The sequence below is a fragment of the Harmonia axyridis genome, chromosome 6 (genome assembly GCF_914767665.1).
Source record: "Harmonia axyridis chromosome 6, icHarAxyr1.1, whole genome shotgun sequence".
In the NCBI taxonomy this organism is placed as follows: Eukaryota; Metazoa; Arthropoda; class Insecta; order Coleoptera; family Coccinellidae; genus Harmonia; species Harmonia axyridis.
The window spans coordinates 10,896,736-10,921,014 of NC_059506.1; the positions used below are offsets into that span (position 1 = coordinate 10,896,736).

The window sequence follows — 24,279 nt, forward strand, 5'->3', positions numbered from 1 at the left end:
TTCTATAAAGCAATTGGAATTTATTAGATTTTTGGATTACTCATTGAAGAACGAAACACAGATATAACAATACTTAATTTCAATATAGAATATAAATAAGCTATAGATGCAATGCCAAGACTTTGTTTAGCAATCCAATCATAAAATAATTCTCTCTTCATAGATTTATATAATCCTCATGATCACCACTGTCAAAACAAAACATCCAGGTAAAAATCCAAATATCCAGCATTCAAAATAGTGCTCCTTCTACTTTTACCCTTGAATATACTTGAAAAACATTTTGTTTTCTTTCTAGAGTCCACTGTTGAATAATGCTGGCATTTTCAAATAACCAAGTTTCCTCCAGATAAATGAATTTCACATTTTGTTGCAAATATTCTCTGTATTCACCATAAAATCGTACTCAACTTATTATATATTTCTGTTTATCAACAAGAATTTTCCTTTTATTAACTGTTTTGAACTTGTAACCAATTACGTTTATGTATCGTTGTCTTTGATTGATTAAAATCCAGATGCTTCTTGGTCAAATTTCATCCAGGCTGATATATTGGTTGCTTTTGGCTCGGGTTTTGGTAATAATCAAATCATTCAATGATTCTTTGAAGGTGAAATCGTATTGCACAGGTTTTCTTCCACTAATAATCCAGGTTGTAATGACTTGCCTTCTTCTTTTTTCAAACAGTACTGTGAGAAATACTCAAATAAACTAATCAATGTGTGTTTGAAATTGATACAACTTTTAAGTTTCAAAATTTCTTCGATCAAAACCAATAACACAAACATACTTAAATCTAACCTCTTGTCAATGACATTTCCAATGCCAACCCGAAATCTGCAATTCAAAATGTTACTGAATGAGCCAGTACCAACTTAATTTCGATTTTCCATAGCCACCCGGGATGTCAATAATTCCTGAATGGACTTGTACAAAAAAAGAATGCATAGAAAATGGAAAATTTTTGGAGAAAAATATTATCTTGATAAATTTAGATTTTTTCGTAAAAAAAGTAAAGACCTCATAATGAAAGATTATAAGATGTATTTGAGTACTATTCAAAATAAAGTGAAAACTTGTTCTAAGAGCTTTTGGAAATATATTAAAAACTGTAAAAGGGAGGGAGCAATTCCTAGCAAAATGTTGTATGATGGGTCGGTTGCCGATAATGGAGAGGAAATATGGAGATTGCTTGCCTGTTTTTTTAAAAGTGTTTATGAACTATATCAGCAGCCTCTCAATCTTTACCATCATTTGAATAATCCAGGTGTTGTAAACTCTGTAATTTTCATACCAGAGATGGTATGTAATAAAATGAGAGCACTTGATGCGAAAAAAGGGAGCTGGTTTTGACCTTAGATTATTTACACCAAGATAGAGCATAGTGAGAGAGAAAACGTGGCCGAAATAAGATAGCAATATGTTTATTATTTTCGTCAAAATCAAAACACATTCCCGCAGCTCCCTATTGGTGGCTTTCTACCACGTGACCTGGACGTGCGAATGAATTTCATTATGGCCGCCTTCTTTGACAGCTGATGCTTAGGTGCAACAAGTTCAAACTCATCGTTTTGAGTTAACCAAGTGATTTTTGTAGTGAAAACGAGGTTGGACAATAATTATTTGCTGTATTAAGCTGAAAAATGGTTAATTCCTGTGTGATATGTAAAAAAAGCACCAGTAAAGACTGCGGGCGATCCATACATCGGTAAGTAAACACAACAAATAATAATTTACCATAGGCGTAGCTAGGAATACCTAGCTCTCAATATAAGCATATTGTAAACTTATTTTAAAATTTGATTTGGATAATATGAACATCTAAATATAATATTTCTAATTTCAGTTCCAGTAGCACATCTCCAGATGAAAGGCCTGTGACTCCAGAACCATTAGATACTAATAAGCTAGGTAGTGTCAGGGAATCCTCAAAACTGAGTAATTCTGAACTATCCAGAACTTTAACAGCTAGTGATTTGTCTGCTACACTGACTACTTCAGATTTATCTGCTACATTGACTGCTTCAGATTTATCTGATACATTAACCGCTTCAGATTTATCTGCTTTTTTGACCGATACAGAATCCTCTGGTGCTTTGACAGTTTCAGAATTGTCCGGTACTATGACAGCTTCAGAATCGTCAAGCAACTTGGTATCCTCGGAAGTATTAACAGTAGCACATCCAACTACGTAAGTTTTACTTAATTTTATATTTATAATATTGCAAAATATATTCTGGTTCATTATATAAAACCTTCTTATTTCAGTTCTGAAGCTAAAAGTTCTGTACCAAGACCAAGAAAAAGAAAATGTTTTGTTGGTGATGTAAGGGATGAAGATTTCAGGACACCAAAACAAGGAAAATTTGCCTTCTCCCTTGCTAAACGAAAAATTGCAGAACAGAAAAAGAAACTGAAAGCATTGAGGATGAAGAACAGAAGACTGCAACAGAAAATTTCAGATATTTCAGGACTACTGAATAATTTGAGGGAAATGAACCTTATATCCGATAATGCTCAAGATTATATAGAGGTAAGTAAGATTCAGCTTTGCATATATTTGTGGAATGTAATTATTTTCAATATTTCAGGCATCGTTACCAGGTCCTAGTAGAGATATGGTAAATAGACTCATAAGGGGATCAAAAAATCAGAAATTTACACCTTCTCTACGAGCATTTGCCCTATCATTACATTTTTACTCGCCTAGGGCCTATAATTATGTTAGGGAAAAATTCAATAATTCACTTCCACACCCAAAGACTATTTCTAAGTGGTATCAGACCATCGATGGAACTCCTGGCTTCACAACTGAAGCCCTCAGTGCATTGAAGAACAAAGTGCAGCAGTCTGCGGGAGAACAAATTTATTGCAATCTGGTGATTGACGAGATGGCCATTAGAAAAAAAATCGAATTTATTGCTGGTAAATTTTATGGATCAATAAGTTTTGGAGAAAAACCTGAAGTGGATACTTTACCAGAAGCTAAGGAAGCACTTGTGTTTTTAGTTACCTGCATCAATGGTCACTGGAAAATTCCAGTAGGCTATTTTTTGATAGATGGATTATCAAGCAGAGAAAGAGCCAATTTGGTAATTAACTGTCTGGAGTTTTTGAATGAAGTAAATTTGAGAATAACTTCTGTTACTTTTGATGGAGCAGCTTCGAATTTGAATATGGCGAGTCATTTGGGTGCTGATTTTTCGAATCCTCAATCATTGAAGACTCACTTTGAACATCCAGTCACCAAAGAGAAGGTATTAATTTTTCTTGACCCTTGTCACATGCTCAAACTCTTGAGGAATTGTTTAGGAGACAGTAAGATTTTGAAAACAAAAAATGATAAATTAATCAAATGGACCTATCTTGAAGAACTTGTGAATCTCCAAGACACAGAAGGATTGAATGCAGCAACGAAGATAAGAAAACGTCATTTACATTTTGTGAAAGAAAAAATGAGAGTGAAGATTGCTGCGCAGACATTCAGCAGGAGTGTGTCGGATGCTCTTAAATTCCTTGAGTTTGATTTGAAATTGACAAATTTTAAAGGTGCTGAAGAGACTGCAAATTTCTGTCTCTTAGTTAATGATTTATTTGACATCTTGAACTCAAGAAATAAATTCTCTCCATATACATATAAGAGGGCATTATCTTTTGAAAACATTGATTTATACGTGGAAAGGTTTTCTGAAGCAAAAGAATACTTCATGGAACTGACTTTGAATGGAACACCAGTATTATCTTCAAGAAGGAAAACAGGGTTTCTAGGGTTTTTAATATGTATGGAGAGTCTTGAGGAAATATTTAGAATGTATGTGGTGTCAAAAAAATTAGACTTTTTATTGACCTATAAGTTCTCTCAAGACCATCTGGAGGTATTTTTTGGTGCTATCAGGAGTCTGAATGGATACAACAACAATCCCACAGCCAGACAATTTCAGTCAGCATATAAAAAGTTGTTGATAGCAAGGGAAGTGAGAGGTGCTGATTCTGGAAATGTTGTTAATTTGGACAATACATCAATTCTTCATGTTTCGTCATATAAAAAAATAACAATAAATGATCATAAGGAGGACTTGGAGGAGACTGAAGAGTATAAAAATTTGTGTGCAGCGTTAAATGATCATGATTACTTTGGTTCTTCAGGATGGCAATTATCTTCATATATACAGGATGTTTTAATTTATATAGCAGGATTCGTTGTCAAGTCATTGAAAAAATGTATCACTTGCTCAAAATGTCTTGATATGTTGGAGACTTGTGAAACATATTCATTTCTACAGAAAAGAAAAACGTATGGCAATTTATTCAAGGCATCCAAATTTGTCATTAAGATATGCACACAAGCAGAAAAAACAATAAGATATATGATTTCTAACAACCCTAATATTTTGAGTACAAAGTCTGAAAATTTAATCAATAAGTTGATTCATAATTGTATTGTCTGTTTACCAGATGATGTTTTGAATGCATTTGGCAATCATGTATTTGATGAAGGGTTTCTAGAAAGTCATGAATTGCCTTTGATAAAACTGATATTGAAAAGATATTTCACTATAAGAATTCACCACGAGACAAGAAAAATGAGCGATCAAGTGGTGAATCGAGTAAGAAGCATGCTCACACATCTGATTTTGTATCAGAATCAATAAGTTTTTTTTTTATCTTTACAATTGTTAGTTTTAAGTTTTAGGGTGATCAGGGTGTATAAAACACTCTTTTTTGATTGTGTACTTTTCGATCCTGTTTGGATTCAATTACCAAGGACTATAGCAGTAGTAGATATGGATTCTTAGTTATTTTATTATAAACATTTCTGAAGAATCGATTATCAGTATATTTTAGTTACCTATCGTATTTCTTCAAATCATTATTGTAAAAATCATTTATTTTATGTTACATGTTATTTTTTATGGAAGTTATTAATACATCCTTGCTTGATAATCAATCCTGATTATGCAGGCTTTCAAGTTTCAATTGCTATTCCACTATAAATACTGATTCTCCGTCCATTCCATTGCAAAACTCACAAAATTCCAATCATCTATCTTATATAGTGGAACAAAACTATACATTCATAATATCATTTGCTCTCAAAGGTGCAGGTAATGGATGGACAAGGTTTCAGTAAGTAAGTAAGGCCTATTACAGCATTAATGAGAACTGATATGATTATACTTCACACTTGATGTAAAACTGACCTATCTAATACATTTTCATGTCGAACTGGATCAATAAATTTATTGTTATTTTTGTTATTCAATTTAACATAGTATTCAGGTGTAATACCCTTAAATTTCAAACCTTTGCAGTCAAATGAGCTCCATTTGTAATAACATGGTGGTCCCCAATAAAAATCTGGACTCACCTCAGAACAAGATATCAAGCTGTGTTAAAATCCAAATTTAGATACAGCATCATCTTGTATGGTAATAACCTACCATGCAGCCTTATTGAAAAGTGACCTGAATAGATGTATTCGATATAATAGGATTGTTAATAAAATCATTGATAATGATATAACATTCAATTGTATAGGTATTTGTAATTATTAAAACCAGAACAACAATATTTGAATATCATATTTGCTATTTCAAATCTCTTTTCATATTGAATATTTTTTCGAATCGAAAATATGCCTGCACTATAAAAATTCTGCGTATAACAATGATTTAGAATAAGATGAAAACATCGGGAAGGTTAACAAAATTCATAAAAATAATGACATTAATTATGCATCCAATGAAATAATAATTAAAGATTCGATAACCTTTGAAGGATTTATTTCTATTCTTAACAAATTTTTAGATCCACGCCACTGACTTCTATTTACGACAACACACTTTGTTTGTAAACAAACAGTGTTTATTATGGGAACAAAACATTCAGTTCATCTAGTAAGGGATTGCTCCATCTTGTTGTAAATAATCTAAGGTTTTGACGGGTACCCATCATATTTTGTCAAAAACTGTTGTGAGACCTTATGTTATCCTCTGTCAAAATTATTCAATAAGTCCATTAGATCTGGGGAATTTCCATGCATGGAAAACTGCGTTATTGATACCAATATATTTAAGAATTCTGGTGATAGGAACTAAGTTGAAAACTATCGGGGAGTCAGCAAGTTATCGGTTTTTTAGCAAGATATTTGAAAGTATTATTTTGGACAATTTGTTTATTAGTCTGAAGTCGTTGATCACGGATTTTTTCCGGAACGTAGCATTGAGACTAATTTAATTTTGTACACAGAGTTCTTGTCAGGAGCTTTGGACAGGAGCGTACATGTTGATTCATTGTACTCCGATTTTGACAAGGCTAACCACAACCTCCTTCTAGTCTGCACCATTTTTCGTGACGTCGGGAGTACCTCAGGGCTCGCATCTGGGTCCAATGTTATTCCTAATATACATTAACGACTTGATTGAATGTTTTAAATTTTCCAAGATCCTCTTGTATGCAGATGACTTGAAAATCTTCAAGGTGATATTAATAGTACGTGATTGCATTGAACTACAGAAGGATCTTGATCCGTTGGCGAAATACTATGAATATAAAAAGATGAAATTGAACATTAGTAAATGTGCGAGTTTTTCTTTCACTAGAAAAATATCCAGTATCGAGTTTCAATATTATTTGAATGATGAACCAATTAAACGGGTCAGTCAAGTGAAGGATATGGGAGTTATCTTCGATTCAAAATTGTCTTTCAACAGACATGCTGATTATATAATTAACTCTTGTAACAGATCTTTAGGTTTCTTTTGTAGGATGTGTAGAGATTTTAATGATGAAACTGCAATTAAGGTAGTTTATTATTTCTTTGTTTACAGTAAACTGAACTTCGCCAGCGTAGTATGGACTACCCAATATAATTGTAATGAATTAAGATTAGAAAGAGTGCAGAATAGGTTCTTGATGTTTCTACATTTTGAATTAACCGGAATATATGTCACCATGGGTAATAGTAGAATTCGTTCTCTGTATCATTTGCGGACATTAGAGCAGCGCAGAATTTTAATAGACCTAATTTTCGTATATGAAATTTTAATGAATTACTACCACTGTCCTGAGCTGAGCACTGATCGGCTTTCATACCCCTAAGAGGAGTACCAGAAGCAGACAATTGTTGGCTGTTTTGAGTTTCCGAATCAATGTCGGCGGAAACTCTCCCATCGCTAGGTTTTGTGAACTTTTTAATGAGTATTGTGTTAGTTTGGATCCATTTTGTGTATCATTGTCCTCATTCAGGAAATAAAGTAGGGTTTATTTTTCATAAGATGTAATTTTACAAATTATATTATGTTTCATGGTAATAATTAGTTTAGATTAAGTCCTTATCTGTACATGATGTATTATTATTTCGTTGTTCAATTCGAAGTAAGTTGTGGATATTGTTTTGAGATTTTATCCTGTTGATATCCCTTAGTCTGAATAAATAAATAAATAAATTCTAGGTTCATAAAATGTATTCAGTGTTTTTGGTGTATTATAGAATGATCTCTGAGAATTCTAAGATATTTCAAAATCATATTTCAATCAATGAAAATAAAATGAAAGCAATATTCTTTTATTTATTGAAGATATTTTCAAAAATGAATGTACATATTACAAATTGATACAATTTTGGTATTTGCATCTAATTAAGTTAATCAATTTCTCCTAGGTAGATTTGCTTATCACTAGCACCTGATACAATAATTGGTTCATCACGATGAAAATCTACATCATTTACACTGCCATTGTGTCCTGGCAATTTATATAGAACTCTTCTTGTAGTGGTATCCCAAACATAGACAAATCGGTCTGCTGATCCTGCAGATACTCTGTTTCCATCACTAGACCACGAACACTTCAACAAATTTTTCTCAAAATTATGTTGATGACCTTAAAATGATTAATTTTTAGTTCATTCAATATATTTCTCATCGTTAAACATGATCAGCTATTCAAAAATTACCTGAAAACATTTTCACACATCTTTCTACAGGAGCAAAGGGTCTTATATCCCATATCCTAAGACTGTTGTCCATGGAATTAGATAGCAAATATGAACCATCAGGACTCAAAGATAATCCTGTAACAGTATCTGTATGTCCTTTCAAAGTATAAAGTACTTCATCCTTACGCAAATCCCATACTTTAATATCATTGTCAATTCCTCCACTAAAAACTTGTTCTGATGTATCATTAAAAGAAACTGCTGTTACTTGATATGATGAATTCAAATTAGTGACACTCTGTTTTTTTCTAATATCCCAAATTTTTATTATATTATCATCACTACCAGAAACAATCATTTGGGGTCCCCTTCTCGCAACTGAAAAATACAAAAAAAAAATTTTAAAATTCTTATAACCTAATATGTCCAATTTAGTAAGACAAATTCCCTCAAATCTAGTGATGTGGTAATCCAGATGCTAAGTTTATTAATTTACAATTATACTTGTTTTATTAGTTCTGAGATTTCTTCTCAGATTGTATCAGAATACTTTTTTGCAGGCTTTTACAGGGGTACTATTTAGCCCAAATGCCTGTATTTTGTGCCGAAAATAGTCTGAAATTACTGGCTTCAACTTACTGATGATCAATTCGAGCTCAAAATTAATTATGTCCGGCCGCCGTGTATACGATAACTCTTAAACAGAATGTGCTAGAGAATTTTACAAGCTAAGTTCGGAGTCTGAAGATCTAGGACTAGTTTGTTAATGAGCAAAATAATTTCTATTGTCACATAGCTACACCTACATATAAAAAAATTTTGTTTTCCCTGTAATTGAAAAAATACCCAAGTGATCATGGATCATTGGAAGATTAATAAAATATTCTGTAGTATTCACGTCCATGTTCAAAAAATTAAGTAATCTGTTGCAGGAATCTGGACAATAGATGATTAATCACTTATGATTTTGCCGACGTTTCGGAACTATTTGTTCCTTTTTCAAGGCTAGAAAAATATTTATTAATATAAACAACATATAAATAACACTCAATAGTATACCACATCATACAACTAACAAAATATATAATTAAAATGGCCAGATAATTAAAACATGCAAATAGTTTTTTGATATTTTTTGGCACATGTCACTGAAATATAAAAATAAAATAATGAAATATAATCGGAGAGCATCTACTGAATTACGGTGAAAACGATGTTCCGTTGACATATAATTTCATCTTCGGTCTCGGCTTAATTGACTAATCTTAACTAGCAACCACATAACACGAAAAAATATAAGTCTGTACCTATATTTTTTTATGGTTGCTGGTTAAGATGAAATAAAAATGCTTATTTCTTGCTTGTGACCTAATTAAAGTTTCGTCTGTGCGAAACTTTGAGGTCACAAATAGGAAATAAACTAAGAATTATTATACGTTAAGCATTTTTATTTTGGAAATCATGTGGACGGACATAAACAACACTCAAGGTGTTTTTGTCTTCTCTGTAATTCACTGAGGTCAGTTTTGTTTTCAGGTTTTAACTGTCATGTATCTTTCTTGTTTTGTGGTACTCTGTCTTTCAAATATTGTCAAATATACTTTGTTACACTTCCGGCAGGAAATTATGTATACAATGCTGAACTGCATAGTACGAAGTGTTCTGTCTTTTATGTTGATGAAGAATTTTTTGTCTTTATCAAGGATGTTATAGAATGATGTCGTGCAACCAAATTCTTTGAAAATGTTGTGCAATTTGTGGGATAATCCAGGGAAAACACGAGTTTGAAGTATTTAAACCCGGTAATCACTTCAGGTTGTGAATTGATATTTACATTATTTGATGTATCCCTTGTTCCATTGACTAATCACTTTTCTAATATAGTAAGGAGGGTAGTTGATCATTTTGGTAGGCAGATCCTATAAGAGAAATCCAGTGGTAGTTATGTTTAGGGAAGATTACACTGAGGAAGTAAAAAATTTACTAAGTGACAGTACCACATACAAAATGTTGAACACAGGTCCAACAAAAAAGACCCAGGACAACATCAACAATTTTCTGAAAACACTCCGAGATGACCAAATGATAACAGATAAGCCATATAAATAACTAATTAGGCACAACAGTACTCCTCCAAAATTATACTGTTTAAGGAAAACTCACAAACAAGAAACCAGTTTTAGACCTTTAGTGAGTTGTATAGGTTCACATAGTTACAATATCGGTTTGTTTCTACACAACATTTTAAGCAACATACTCTACTCTTCAAAGTTTAAAGTAAAGAATTTGTTCTCCTTTATTGAGGAACAGAAAAACATTAATGTTCATCCAAATTATAAAATGGTGTCTCTCAATGTTGTGTCCTTATTTACAAATATCTCAAAGTCATTGGTTTTCAAGTCACCACAAGATGGAGTTATATAAGTTGCTTCAATGAATTAAAATGAATTATCTCAGTTTTTGGTTCTTCAAGTCACCACTGAAAGATGAAGCTATATAAGTTGCTCCAATGAATTAGATAAAAACAGTTTCATTAATAAATTGGTGGAAATTATATTTGACATTCAACAACACACTATAAACAGTGGATGGAACAACTAAGGAATCCCCTGGTAGTCCTGATTTTTCAGAATCAATTATGTTTGAGATATTTGAGTTGCAGGTAAGCTGAATTTTTATATTCCCTTCATGAGTGTATATGTTAACATCTCATTCCTACTTGTACCTGAAGACCACATTGAGTCAACAGTAATTTATTCAACTCAACGAGAAGAACCAATTTACCATAGAGATAGAAAATAATAATACTCCACCATTTCTTGACATTATGGTGATAAGAGAGAATAATAAAATGATCACAGATTAGTATGCAAAAATATCAAATTCTGGTCAATGTCCTCAACTTTCTTTCGAATCATAGTGTTCAACAAAAGAAAAATGTTGCTACCAATTAGATTCACATAGCTGTATCGCTCAGCCACAAAAAGTTTGAGAAGAAAAATATAATGAAAATAGCCAACATACTCCTGAACAACAAATACCCGCCTTACTATATTAGAAAAGTGACAAAAAAAACTATCCTTAAAAATGGCTAGAATCTATCTTTATCCCACTACTCAAAGTAAACAGGGCCAAAACTTGTGGAGAGTATCGACTTATCAGCCGTATGACCCATACCCTGAAAATCTTTCTGAGGATAATTCATCTACACATATTAAAAAAATGCGAAAGAGAGCTGATTTTCAATTTGGCTTCAGATAGGTTATGGGCGCGAGAGAAGCGACAACTGCAGTTAACGTGTTGGATCAGAACTGTTACGATGTGCGGAAAGACGTATGTCCATGTTTCCTGGGCTACGAAAAAGACTTTGACCGAGTAGATCTCCACAAACTCATGCATATTCTTAAGAATCTGGACATAGACCAGAAAGACATTAGGTGCGTCGAAAATCTATATTGGCATCAATCTGCTAAAGTAAAGTTGGACAACAATCTCTCCAACAGCATACCCATTAGAAGAGGGGTGCGCCAAGGATGCGAAAAAAATTTTTTTGACGACATTGTTTACTCATATCTATAATGTGAGAAAAAAAGGTTTGATAACGAAGTTTGAACCAAATCACTCGAAATATATTTTTTTTATTACCATTTCGATTGTTCTTATGGGTGTTCCTGAATTGGATTTACGAAGGAAAATGAGAGATTCTTTGGATAATTTTAAAAATAAAATGGCCCATAACCATGATCCCGCAAACGCTTTGTTTTCAAGATACAGAGTGTTTCTTGAAGTCCTACTTTTTTGTGATGCTTCACCAGTTTATCGAATCTTTATTAATCTTCGCTACAGATTTGGTAAATGAGTACCAAAACTTATAATTAATTTATTTATCACAGCTACCTAACTGGATCTTTATAATTATTTGATTTCCTAAGAATAACCATAGAGAGCTGTTCGAATTTTTTTCTCGAAATCGATTGCAGATATGATAAAACTATAACAAATTGAAAAGTGTAGTACTGAACCAGAGTTTCTTTTAAATTTTTCTAAACCACCAGTAGTTCACAAAAAAATAATTCTGAGGAAAGAAGCGGGCACCCTTCACCCTGTAGATTTGCATTCAAAATTAGGATATCACATGATGAAACCTTTAAATTGGAATATTTATGCCAATTCAAGTTGAATATTTTGTGAAAGGGATGTGCTATGAGAGACAAAATTGAACTTAAACACCTGTATTTCAAAATCAAAGCGTTTGCGGACTCATGTTATAGGACTTTTCTTCTTGAAATGATTCGAGAAATCTGTCATTTTCATTTGTACCTCCAATTTGGGAACACCCTGTAGATATAGTTAATTCAAAATTGATGTCTTCACAAATAAATTGCAATTTGAACGAAACACAATAAATTGTACAACACAGCCCAGACAATTTTTCGATGCGAATTACTCAGTTCAGTTCTTTGATAACTGCAGTATTGAAATTTTGTGACGAGAATGATACAAACAACCGAAAACAACGGGTAAGTGTATACCGATGACGAAAGCAAGAATCACAGAATGGCAAATGAAGGCAATGACGAGAAAGCGGATAGATAAAGGAAAATAATAAACCTCAGACAAGGACGAGCTCGTAGTGCAATAAAAGTACTCATCTTGAAATCAATAATAAACTCATAAACCGTAAAGGGGTCCGATTTCAAAGGAAAGTGAAATGATTATTATTGGTTCATTTTATGGAGGAATTTTCGTTCTTCGTCTTTGCGAGATTTCTAAAATTACCCCTGTACCACCTCCCCCCCCCATTTCTACGCCCTTGTCCTGGCTTCGAAATATTCGACAGTGGACTGGACTTAAAACAATACAAACCTTAATTCACACTGTGAGAAGTAGAGATGAGATGAAAAGGGTAATCGCATACATCCATTAGTGGATAAGCAGTGCAAGAAGATGAAAAAATATTAACTTAAACAAGATCAAATTTGCCTAGTTAACAATGGAACAACATGTACCGGGTTTTTCACCATAATTTGACCCCCCCTTCAACTTTGTTACTAGAAGAGGTACAAAAAATATCTTCTACAAAAGTTTCTCGAAATCGACTAGTGTTTTTCAAAATGATTTCACAAAACGAAATATATACATAGTGGGCAACATATTGATAGCAACTTAATTTTTTCAAATGGAACACCCTGTATATTTTTCTATATTTGACTAGCTTTTTCCCCTGACTTTGAATATATAACATATGTTTGGCCTATCTCTCTTATTCTCAGTACCACAGAGTTTCAAATGTTAAGAACCACCTGGCAAGCTAAGTAATCAGTTTTCAAAATTCAAGTGGAAGGCTGCGATAACTGAAAAGGCCAAACATATGTTATATATTTGAAATCAGGGGAAAAAGAGCTAGTCAAATATAGAAAAATATACAGGGTGATCCATTTAAAAAAATGAAGTTGCTATCAATATGTTGCCCATTCTGTATATATTTCGTTTTGTGAAATCATTTTAAAGAACACTAGTCGATTTTGTGAAACTTTTGTAGAAAACTTTTTTTTGTACCTCTTCTAGTAACAAAGTTAAAGGGGGGGTCAAATTATGGTGAAAAACCCGGTACATCGAATAATATAAACATCAACTCACAACCTGAAGTGACTACGGGGTACTACGGGGTTGAAATAATTCAAACTCGTGTTTTTCCCTGGATTATACAACAAATTTCACAACATCATTCTATAACGTCATGGATAATAACAAAAAAATCTTCACCAACATAAAATACAAAATACTTCCTACTATTCAGTCCAGCCTTGTATACAGAATTCCCTGCCGGGATTGTAACAAAGTGTATGTGGGTCAAAGGAAACAATACTTGAAAGACAGAGTACGACAACACAAGAATGATGCCAACAGTTAAAAGCTGAAAACAAAACTGGCCTCACCCAACATGCACATAGAGAGAAACATAGGTTTGATTTTGAAAATGTAACTGTCCTAGACAAGGAACAGAATTATTTTAGACGTTTATTAAGTGAGATGATACACATGAGAAAAAATAATACAGTGAATTACAGAGAAGTCACAACTTGAGTGTTGTTTATGACCACATGATTTCCAAAATAAAATGCCTAACGAATAATAATTTATATATTTTTTTAAATAATAACTTTATTTCCTGTTTGTGACCAAATTAAAGTTTCGCCTGTACCTATAATTGTTCGTGTTGTGTGGTTACTGGTTAAGATGAATCGAATAAGCCGAGACCAAAGATAAAATTATATGTCAAGGGAACATTGTTTTCACCCTAAATTTCGCATTTAATGCAGTAGATACTCTCCATTTATATTTCATTATTTTATTTTTATATTTCACTGACTGGCACACATCATTTGTTTATTTTGACTATCTGACCATTTTAATTATATATTTTGTTAGGTGTATGTTAATACACTATTGAGTGTTATTTATATGTTATAGCCTTGAAAAAGGAATAAATAGTTCCGAAACGTCTACAAAATCACAATAGATTAATCATTTATTGTCCAAATTCCTGTGACCGAGTGCTTTGTGAAAAACGTGTAGTGATTAGTAGAACGTAAATGGAGTGTCAATATTGAACCCGCAAGATCTTACAACGCAGATGAATTTGAGGCATTTTGTCTCCCAAGACTGTCTCAACAAAGCGAATCCTCAACGGATACTGGTCTGGAAGAATAAGGATCACGATCGTGACGCGAAAGAAACGAAAAAAGAAATCGAGATGATCCGGCAAAAAAAGTTGACGATAAGAAATCGCCCGAGATAAGATTAGAAGAACCACAGCTGCCAACAACTTCGCAAATAACACATGAGACATGAAACACCCTAATGGAAACAGATTCATCTAAAATCAATAACCCTACCACAACACAAACAAAACATTCCTTCAAAACATAGGCGAATTTATTTCACATAACAACTATTCCTAACACAACAAGACTTCAAGTCGTCTATCAGTGGATAAAATTGTTCCCAGATGGACGCTATATAATTACTCAAACCACACAGGGATTTATCATCAAATCAAATAATTCCAAGGATAATCTCACAAAAGCGCTAAAACATATGAAGGGAACGAAACTAATCAACACCTTTTGTGAAACTTCAATTAACACATCAGTTCACAACAAGCCCAGAACTCACTTGGAATCATATTTAGTTGTAATCTCACAGATGGAAATAGAAATAAAAGAAGAGATTAGAAATTTTTTTAAGAACAACCAAATTACACACTGATTTTGTAAAAGAATTATCTCAAAGAAGACGAACAAACCATCCTTATTTATACACATAATAACCAGAGAAGTAAAATCATATGAAAAACTAATTAATGAAGGGATCTTCTTCAAATGCAGACACTACATTGCCAAGCCAAGTTACCCAGCTGAACCAATACCAGTCCCTTGTGCAAGATGTTCTCAATTTACCTACACAACGAACAAATGTATTTCACTAATAATATGCATCAAATGTGGACAGCAACACAAGGAATCAGACTGTACAACAAGTTTACCATCAAGGTGTACTGCATCTCAATCCACAGAGCATGTAGCATGGTCCATAAAATGCCCAAAAAGACCAGTTCAGCTCATAGAAGGTTATCAAAATAAGATCAATAAACAAAAAATCAGCTGATATGGTTATTAAAAAAGTGGAAAAAAGCAGAATATTACAGCTATTACAATACACAATCACATCATAGAAACATACATAAAAAAAACCAACAAACACAGACTTTATGTACTCATGATTGACCTTGAGAATGAAAACAAAACAGTGGATACAGAGCCAGCGGAGGGGGAACTCATGCTTAAATTTTTATATGCAAACATTAACAACTATATCAACAAAAACGAGCTGATCCGATATATTCTTGAGCATAATATGGACTGCACAATGTTTGTGGAAACTAAAACTAAAACAACCACAAACATTCAATACATGGATTGGAGAACATTGTGCAAACATGGAAGTATATTGAACCAAAACACCAGACGAGGCACTAGTGCAGACTTTTAACAGAGTAAAACAATCCGCCCAACTTCAATAACCCATGGAACGATGTTCTGCATTTTACTGTTCCTTTCAATAACGAAAATAATACATACGTTTCTGGTCTACATACACCATTCCAGCCGACTTGTTGAGGAAAACTTATTCACCAATAAGGCATCACAATATAAATATTCCATCATTCTAGGAGACTTCAATGTGAACAGCCGAAAGAAAACTCAAATTAAAAACTTCCTCAGAAACTCAATTTTCGTCAAATTGGATACACCACCAACATTCCTAATGGAAAACAATCCAGACTCCACACCAGATTTGCTAAGGTGTACAAGAAATATAAAAGATAATATTCAAAACATAACTCTCACCCCAGACTTAGGATCCGATTACCTTGGAATTGAATTCCCAATTGACACAAAAAAAAAACAACCTGAAGAATACACTCAAGAGACCAAATTACTTTACGAAAAATGCAACATTAAAGAAGCGAATAAAATAATGCTTGAATGATTGAACCCCAAATTGAAATGACTCCCGATTACATAACTTTTTTCCACAACACTCTATCAAGAATAATAACGAAGGAAACACCGACTCTCAAAAAGCGATACTTCAGTCAAACCCTTCCTTCCTTATCATAAGGTTGATAAGAATAAAAAAAAACCCTTATTTCGTGAATATCAGACTAACCAAGATCCAAGTCTAAAACGAAAATTCAACAAACTGAACAGGGATATTCATAACATGATCTTGCAATACAGATCCAGTAAATATCTAGAGGTCTGCAAAGAAATCGAAGATCAAAAAGGGAGGACATACTGGAGAACAATTAAAAAACTTGCAAAGTAGACAACCCATCAATTTTCAAATCCAATACAAGTCAATGGTGAATCTCTCATTAAGGATAAAGAAATTGCTGATGCTTTCGCAAAACATTTTGAAAAGCTGTTTAAAAAATCCGCAAACAAGGAATTCGATGAGTAGCTTATGAAACAAATAGAGAATTGGTACAAAAATGAACTACCCCACATTCCATCAGAGATAACATTTGAGCCTATACTAGAAGAACAATATTATATGGCACTTAACCATAGAAAGAACACAACACCTGGCTATGATAACATTCCAAAAAAAATACTGAGGAACCCAATCTTCGAATACTTGAAATCTCTTTGAATGTCAACAATAAAGCAGCTGCCCAAAGGCAAAGTTACCACTATTCAAACACAAATCGATAGAATAATAGTTGTTTTTTATATTTTCTGATAATTTAATATGTAATATAAAACTGTATATAAATGGCTGGAAGACGAAAGTACAAAATACTTGTACCAACGACACTTAGACCAGTACCTATCTGGGTGTGAGGATATGGATATAAAAGAGAGCTACATCACCTTGTCTAGGAGTATCCACAAAGCTGCAAATGAAGCACTAGGAATTCGCAAACAACAACGAAGTCATAATTTATGGTGGTCGGAAGAGGTAGAAGATTTAGTTGGTCAGAAAAGATGTGCATATCAAAAATGGCTTAGCACAGGTAATCAACACAATAGACAAATATGCAACAACATAAAAAAGAGAACTTGCCAAAAAATCAACCAATTAAAAAACGAAATGTGGGACAGGAAATGCCAAGAAATAGAAACATACATAGGGGGTCGGAAATGTACGGAGGCCTGGATATTTATCTAAAAAGTCAGAAACCCTAGATCAGAAAGTGTATCCATACAAAATGTAACACAAGCACAATGGAAACAGCACTATCAAAGTCTACTACAAGAGCAAAGACCACAATATATTGGAGACCATATACCAATTGGAACTCAAGGCGAAAGAGTGGAGATAGATGAAAATACTCTCTGGCAAGAAATAGCAAAACTAAAAAATGGAAAATCCTGCGGGCCAGAAGGAATATATGGAGAGCTATTGAAAAATTCCACTTAAAAATTTGTGAAAACATTAACATGACTGTTCAATAGTTATCTGAATGGTGAAGAGGTTCCCGAAGAATGGAAAACTGCTCATAATACATCAATATACAAGAAAGGCGATAGAAACGACTGCAGTAATTACAGGGGTGTTTCGGTAACCAGTACAATGAGTAGACTATACGGAAGAATAGTCAGAGATTTGATCGAGTTGGAATATGAAGAAGAAGAGAAACAGAGTGGATTCAGAAGTGGGAGATCATGTACGGATAATGTGTTCACCTTGAAACAAATTATAGAAAAGAGGTCTGCAGTGAACCTGGAAACACACATAATATTCATTGATCTTACCGAAGCATACAATAATATACCCATATGCTTACTTTGGCAGTCATTTCCAATATCAATCAAACTTTGGTATTGGCTGTGAAGAATCTTTATAAAAACTATGTTTCTAGAATTAAAACCAACAATAGATTATCAACCCCATTTCATGTAACAAAAGGCCTTAGAATCTCTATAAAAACTCTGTATCTAGAATTGAAACCAACAATAGATTATCAACACCAGTTCATGTAACAAAAGGCCTTAGACAGGGCTGTTGTGTTTCCCCTCAGTTATTTAAGATATATATTAAAGAAGCACTCAAGAAGTGGAAGAAAAAATGCTCGGAATGGGGATACCTCTAGAACATACGACTATTTATAGTTTACAATTTGCTGATGATCAACAGTTATAACAGGGGACTGAGATGACCTGGACATGGCTCGCAAGTTGAAGGAAACCTATGATGAATGGGGTTTGACCATGACATCTAAAAAACAAAGTACTTGAGCATCGGAAATCAGAGCCAAAACCTACAACTGAATGGCTCAGAGATAATAGAAGCCTGTGATAGCTACAAGTATTTGGGGGTAACATTCGATAAGACCGGAACAGATGACAGGGAAATAAGAGAGAGAAATATACTGGCGAGGAAAGCAATTGGGTGCCTTAATGGAATACTGTGGAGTAAGCAGATAATGAGACGCAGAAAATACAATATTTACATATAACACGATAATAAAGAGCAGCTTTTATGGGTCCGAGACCTGGAGAATGAAGGAGAGGAACAAAAGAATGCTGGAGGATACAGAAATGGATGTATTGAGACGATCTACAGGGATTTCACGGTTGGATAGAGTGAAGAATGAGGACGTTAGACAGATTATGGGACGACCATATACAGTAATTGAGGAAATAGAACAGGCAGTTCTCTTGGTACGACCATGTGCAACATATGCCAGATCACAGAATACCAAAACAGGCAATGAATTGGATCCCACATCACAGACGCAATAGAGGAAGACCAAAAATTTCATGGAACCAGGGAATACAGAAAGCAATGACTGTCAGGAGCCTGCGTGAAGGCCAGTGGGAAAACCGAACACAGTGGCGTCTAGATATCAGACAACGTCAAAGAACGTTTTAAACCGATTTATATATATCGAGTGTCCCAAGGTGAGTGGCCTATTAGCTTGTTATGGAAACTATTGATGGTAAAGATTTCAAATTTTGTGAATAGATATTTGGCCATGTAAGGTACATTTTTAAAATAATTTCACATTTCCAGTGTTGCCAGATGTACGACAATTTGGCAACAACTTTGTTATTTTAAATCAGACATCCGGTATTTCTATTTTTTTATGATACTCCATAAAATATTAAATCTATTCACTCTTACTTTTCCATCCCTATCTTTAACGGTTTTTGAGTTATTAATTATTTTTCGAAGTTTTAGATCAAATTGGCGTATTACGAAAATGACTCTAGTTCGCTCAATATTTGAGATTTAAGTCAGAAACTCTGCAAGTCGTTAGATATTGATCTGATCTGTGTCACTGCTTTTGATTATGGTTGTCAATAATACAGGACGGACCAAAACAAATCATCATTTGCCAAGTTACGAAATTTTAAAAATGTCTATTTTTTCAAATTAGACACCTAGTATATTTTCCAATTTTTGGAATCAGTACAACACACTCTACAATTTTTCTATTCACGTCCCTATACCTATCTCAATAAAATCAAAGATATCATTTATGCAACTCCAGTCAACACCAAAGAGGAGCTACAGCATCGTGTGGTACATGCATTTCGTACACTAGATCGAAATGAAATCCGAAAGGCTACGACGAGGGGGGTGCGGAACCGAATCCTGAAATGTTTGGAAACCAATGGTCGGCAGTTGCAATAGTCGTTTTATTTATTTAGCTCAACAACTTTGTCATATTCGCCAAAAATTTCAAATGAATTCATTAAAGCTTCATGTGTATATCTTTCTTGAGCCATTATTTATAGAAAAACCTCGGAACAAAACACCTGTTAGGCAATAATTGTTTATTTTGAAATTTATGAATTGAACTGATTCATTGATATATCGATCTATGAACCACATAGAGAAAATAACATAATAACAATACAAAAGAAATTGACGCTTATTGAATCAATGTGAAATGTAATAAACGCATATAACTCGGAATCCAGTTGAGATAGGTATAGGGACGTGAATAGAAAAATTGTACAGTGTGTTGTACTGATTCCAAAAATTGAAAAATATACTAGGTGTCTAATTTGAAAAAATAGACAATTTTGTAACTTGGCAAATGATGATTTTTTTTTGTCCGTCCTGTATTATTGACAACCATAATTCAAAAGCAGTGACACAGATCAGATCAATATCTAACGACTTGCAAAATTTCTGACTTAAATCTCAAATATTGAGCGAACTAGAGTCATTTTCGTAATACGCCAATTTGATCTAAAATTTCGAAAAATAATTAATAACTTAAAAACCGTTAAAGATAGGGATGGAAAAGTAAGAGTGAATGGATTTAATATTTCATGGAGTATCATAAAAAATAGAAATACCGGATGTCCCATTTAAAATAACAAAGTTGTTGCCAAATTGTCGTACATCCGGCAACAATGGAAATGTGAAATTATTTTAAAAATGTACCTTACATGGCCAAATATCTATCCACAAAATTTGAAATCTTTACCATCAATAGTTTCCATAATAAGCTAATAGGCCACTCACCTTGGAACACCCGATATATATATATATATATTTTTTTTTTGCCACCGTTTAGTTTCGGGAGATCCATTCACTACCTGCCGGGCGAATCGCCAAGGCAGCCAGTAACTCGCTATGAACTCTGCAGGAACTTCCTCACTATCCGAACGGTTTGAAGGATGACCTGTTTCTGTGCATGTGAAACCAGTTTGTTGTCCAATCCAAGTCGCTCGGTATTCTCGACGAGGTGTTTCTCAACCAACCCATTCGTTGATATTATCAGAGGGAGTACGCTGACAGATTTTAGTTTGTGTAGCTCTTTCAATTGGAGCGCGAGATCTCCATATTTGTTTAGCTTTTCGGTGTAAGCTCTAGCGATGTTCTCATCTGCTGGTACAGTAACATCGAGCATCAGGCACAAATTCCTCTCTTTATCGAAAATTGTTATATCTGGACGATTATGAGCTACACCTTGGGAAGTGATCATCGTAGCATCCCAGTAAAGTTTGAACTTATCATTTTCCAGAAGGGTTTTAGGCGGGTATATATGTTGTTCTACCTCACCATGTATCAGTCCATAAATGAGTGCGATCTGCTGATGGTACAGTTAAGCCATGGAGTTGTGTCTTTCAAGATACTCCCAAGGTGCCATAATTGAGCACGAAGATGTCATGTGCTGTATTGATTCGGGAGCTTGAACACATTTTCTGCAGCGGTCAGATGGTATATCTTTCTTTGCAATATATTTCAGGTACATCCTAGTAGGCATCACCTGGTCCTGAATTGCGATGATTCTACCTTCCGTTTCCGGGAAGAGGTATCCCGCACGTAAGTATTCCATTTTTTCTAACTTATTCACGTTAGTGTTTTCCAGGTGGCTAGGGTACCTGCCATGGAGGGCCTTGGATTTCCATTCCGATATTAGTTCCTCACTTGGTGATCACGTTGGGCCAAATTGAGTGCTGAGATGTTTTCGTCAGCCTCACACAAGGCCTGGAAAAGAGGTGAGTTGTTTTTATAAAAATTGTTCCTCAAGCTTCCAACATCTCTGCGGTGAGTGGCCTCGATATTGAGTAAACCCCTTCCTCCCTGGTGGCATGGGAGGTAGAGTCTGATTGTGGACGAATGAGGGTGGTGGATTCCACATCTGATGAGCGCAGATCTTACAGCTCTATCCAGATCCCGAAGCTCAGTCGTCGACCAGGTCGACACGCCAAATGAATAAGTCATACACGGCATTGCCCATATGTTAACGGCGGTAAAGAGGGACTATATATATATATATATATATATATATATATATATATATATATATATATATATACAGTTGTATATTACACACACACACACATATATATATATATATATATATATGTAATATACAACTGTATATAACTGGCTCGAAGACTGCGGTCGATAGCCATTTGATTGAAAAATCAATACATTTTTTTCTTCTTATTCTTCTCTACTGAGGAACTTAGACCCTTTAGTCCACAATATTATAGTCAAAATTTATAACTACTGTCTACCTCATTCCCTCTTTTCAAGTGAATGGAAAAAAGGCAGATGTAACAGTGGCATGGATGAGACGTTGGAGAATACAACCCAACCCAACAAAAGTCGTCATTTTTAACCATAAAATCAATGTCAACTCTCCCAATATAAAACTTGGAAGTGGCATAATTACTCCAGCAGATTCATGCAAAAAACATGAGCTGGGCATTTTAGATATCTTACCAATAAAAACATGGGAATCAGTTGTAAAACAGCTAGCACCATCTACAAAATGATATGCAGACCTTTATTGGACATATAATATTCTCAAATTCAACAAAAACAGCTCTGAATACAATTGAATTAGCGGAAAGAATTTGCTAACGTAACATTACAAAACTAAGACATCCCAACAACCCACTGTACATCTCATCCAGCTTTTATATCGGACAACAGAAATAGAACCAATACTGGAAAGAATGCAAAATCTAAGCAAAAAATTCATCAATAAACAAAATAATATCAACATAATGGAGCCATTGTAATTGGGTTTTTACCTGTAGAAAAATAAAGCTGTTTATTATTATAACAGTAGAACAACTACATCAAATTGCCAGCATTGCCACTTTTTGAATACTTGGAATCACTAGGATGTTTATTTTTATTTATTTTTTAATATTTACTAATAATATGTAATATAGAAATGTATGTAATAGGCTGGAAGACTGTGGTCGATAGCCATTTGATTTACATGATCAATAAATTTAGTTTCTCTCTCTCTATTTTGTCAAATTTTAATTTCTACCATGTTAGATTTAACTGAAATATTGTGTATGTGTGAAAAAAGTATGGAAGGTTTTTGATCTGATAGCCCACTGAATCACAGACGACTTTTCGTGGTGTGTCTATTTGTTTCATGTAATTGTGTTTTCAAACATAAAATTATAGAAACAAAAAATATAACTATTTAGAATTACGGTTTCGAGGTTTAGAAAAAATTATATGGATATGAATTTGGACATGCACCCAAAAGTTCTTGACTTCAAATCGATGGTTTTCTCATTTTTGAAGTCTAGATTTTCAAAGCTCATTCTATATATTCCTAAAAATTACCATCTAAAGAATTAACAAATGTTGTGTGTCCTTTATACTTCTTTATTCTTTGAGCTGTGACTATATCCCAAAGGCCAAGGGTATGATCAGTGCTAGCTGTAAAGATATTAGATCCATCTCTTGAGAAATGTAGTTCCATTACGGCTCCAGTGTGACCAGTCAAGACAGATATATTCTCACATTCTCCATAAACACTCCATAGAACTAAAAATTCCAAACAACATGTTTTCAAATAACCATATTGGGTATTACCCCATATTGTTAAATAACTCACAAATTTTTCTGTCAAATCCAGAAGAAGCTAAATATTGTCCATCAGGATGGAATTTGACTGTGAATATTTCTCCTTCATGTCCCTCCAATAGCATTATTGGTGCGAAAAGATTTGAAGTTCTTGCTGGGGCCTAAATAATAAATAATGGAACTAAGTAGCATGAGAAATGAGTGTACTTACTGCTTGTAATACACTTTTGTTCTTATTAACGTTAGCGACTTCATTTCGGGACTTTTTAGCGACAGGAAGTAAAGCGTTTTGATCTGCAGCTTTTCTTTTATTTTCGTTGAGCATTTTCAATCTTCAATTCAATAAATACAATTATATATTTATTTGCATATAAACAAAACAATTTTAGCAAACGTATAATTCATAGAAAATATTCTTCAATCGAACCTCAAAATTTTTTATTCTGTGATTCTGTAC

At 33.7% G+C, this 24,279-nt stretch overlaps 1 protein-coding gene and 1 long non-coding RNA gene across 3 annotated transcripts; one reads left to right on the forward strand and one right to left on the reverse strand.

The window, feature by feature from the left end:
* Window positions 1-936: 936 nt before the first annotated feature.
* Window positions 937-7,469, forward strand: LOC123683499. Its single transcript, XR_006747990.1, has 2 exons — window positions 937-1,347; window positions 5,936-7,469. It is a non-coding gene; the product is annotated as an uncharacterized LOC123683499 (long non-coding RNA).
* An 83-nt stretch (window positions 7,470-7,552) lies between these two features.
* On the reverse strand, window positions 7,553-24,247 carry LOC123683494 (U5 small nuclear ribonucleoprotein 40 kDa protein). 2 transcript variants are annotated; one of them, XM_045622589.1, is made up of 6 exons: window positions 24,034-24,245; window positions 23,854-23,983; window positions 23,580-23,783; window positions 8,127-8,318; window positions 7,959-8,075; window positions 7,553-7,885 (listed from the first exon to the last, which is right to left on the reverse strand). In XM_045622589.1, exons 1-6 carry the CDS (start codon window positions 24,145-24,147, stop codon window positions 7,647-7,649), a joined length of 996 nt encoding a protein of 331 aa, XP_045478545.1. In that variant the 5' UTR covers window positions 24,148-24,245; the 3' UTR covers window positions 7,553-7,646. The 2 variants fall into 2 exon arrangements, with proteins under 2 accessions (XP_045478545.1, XP_045478543.1); XM_045622587.1 differs by having other exon boundaries at window positions 7,959-8,318; window positions 24,034-24,247.
* Window positions 24,248-24,279: the final 32 nt, after the last annotated feature.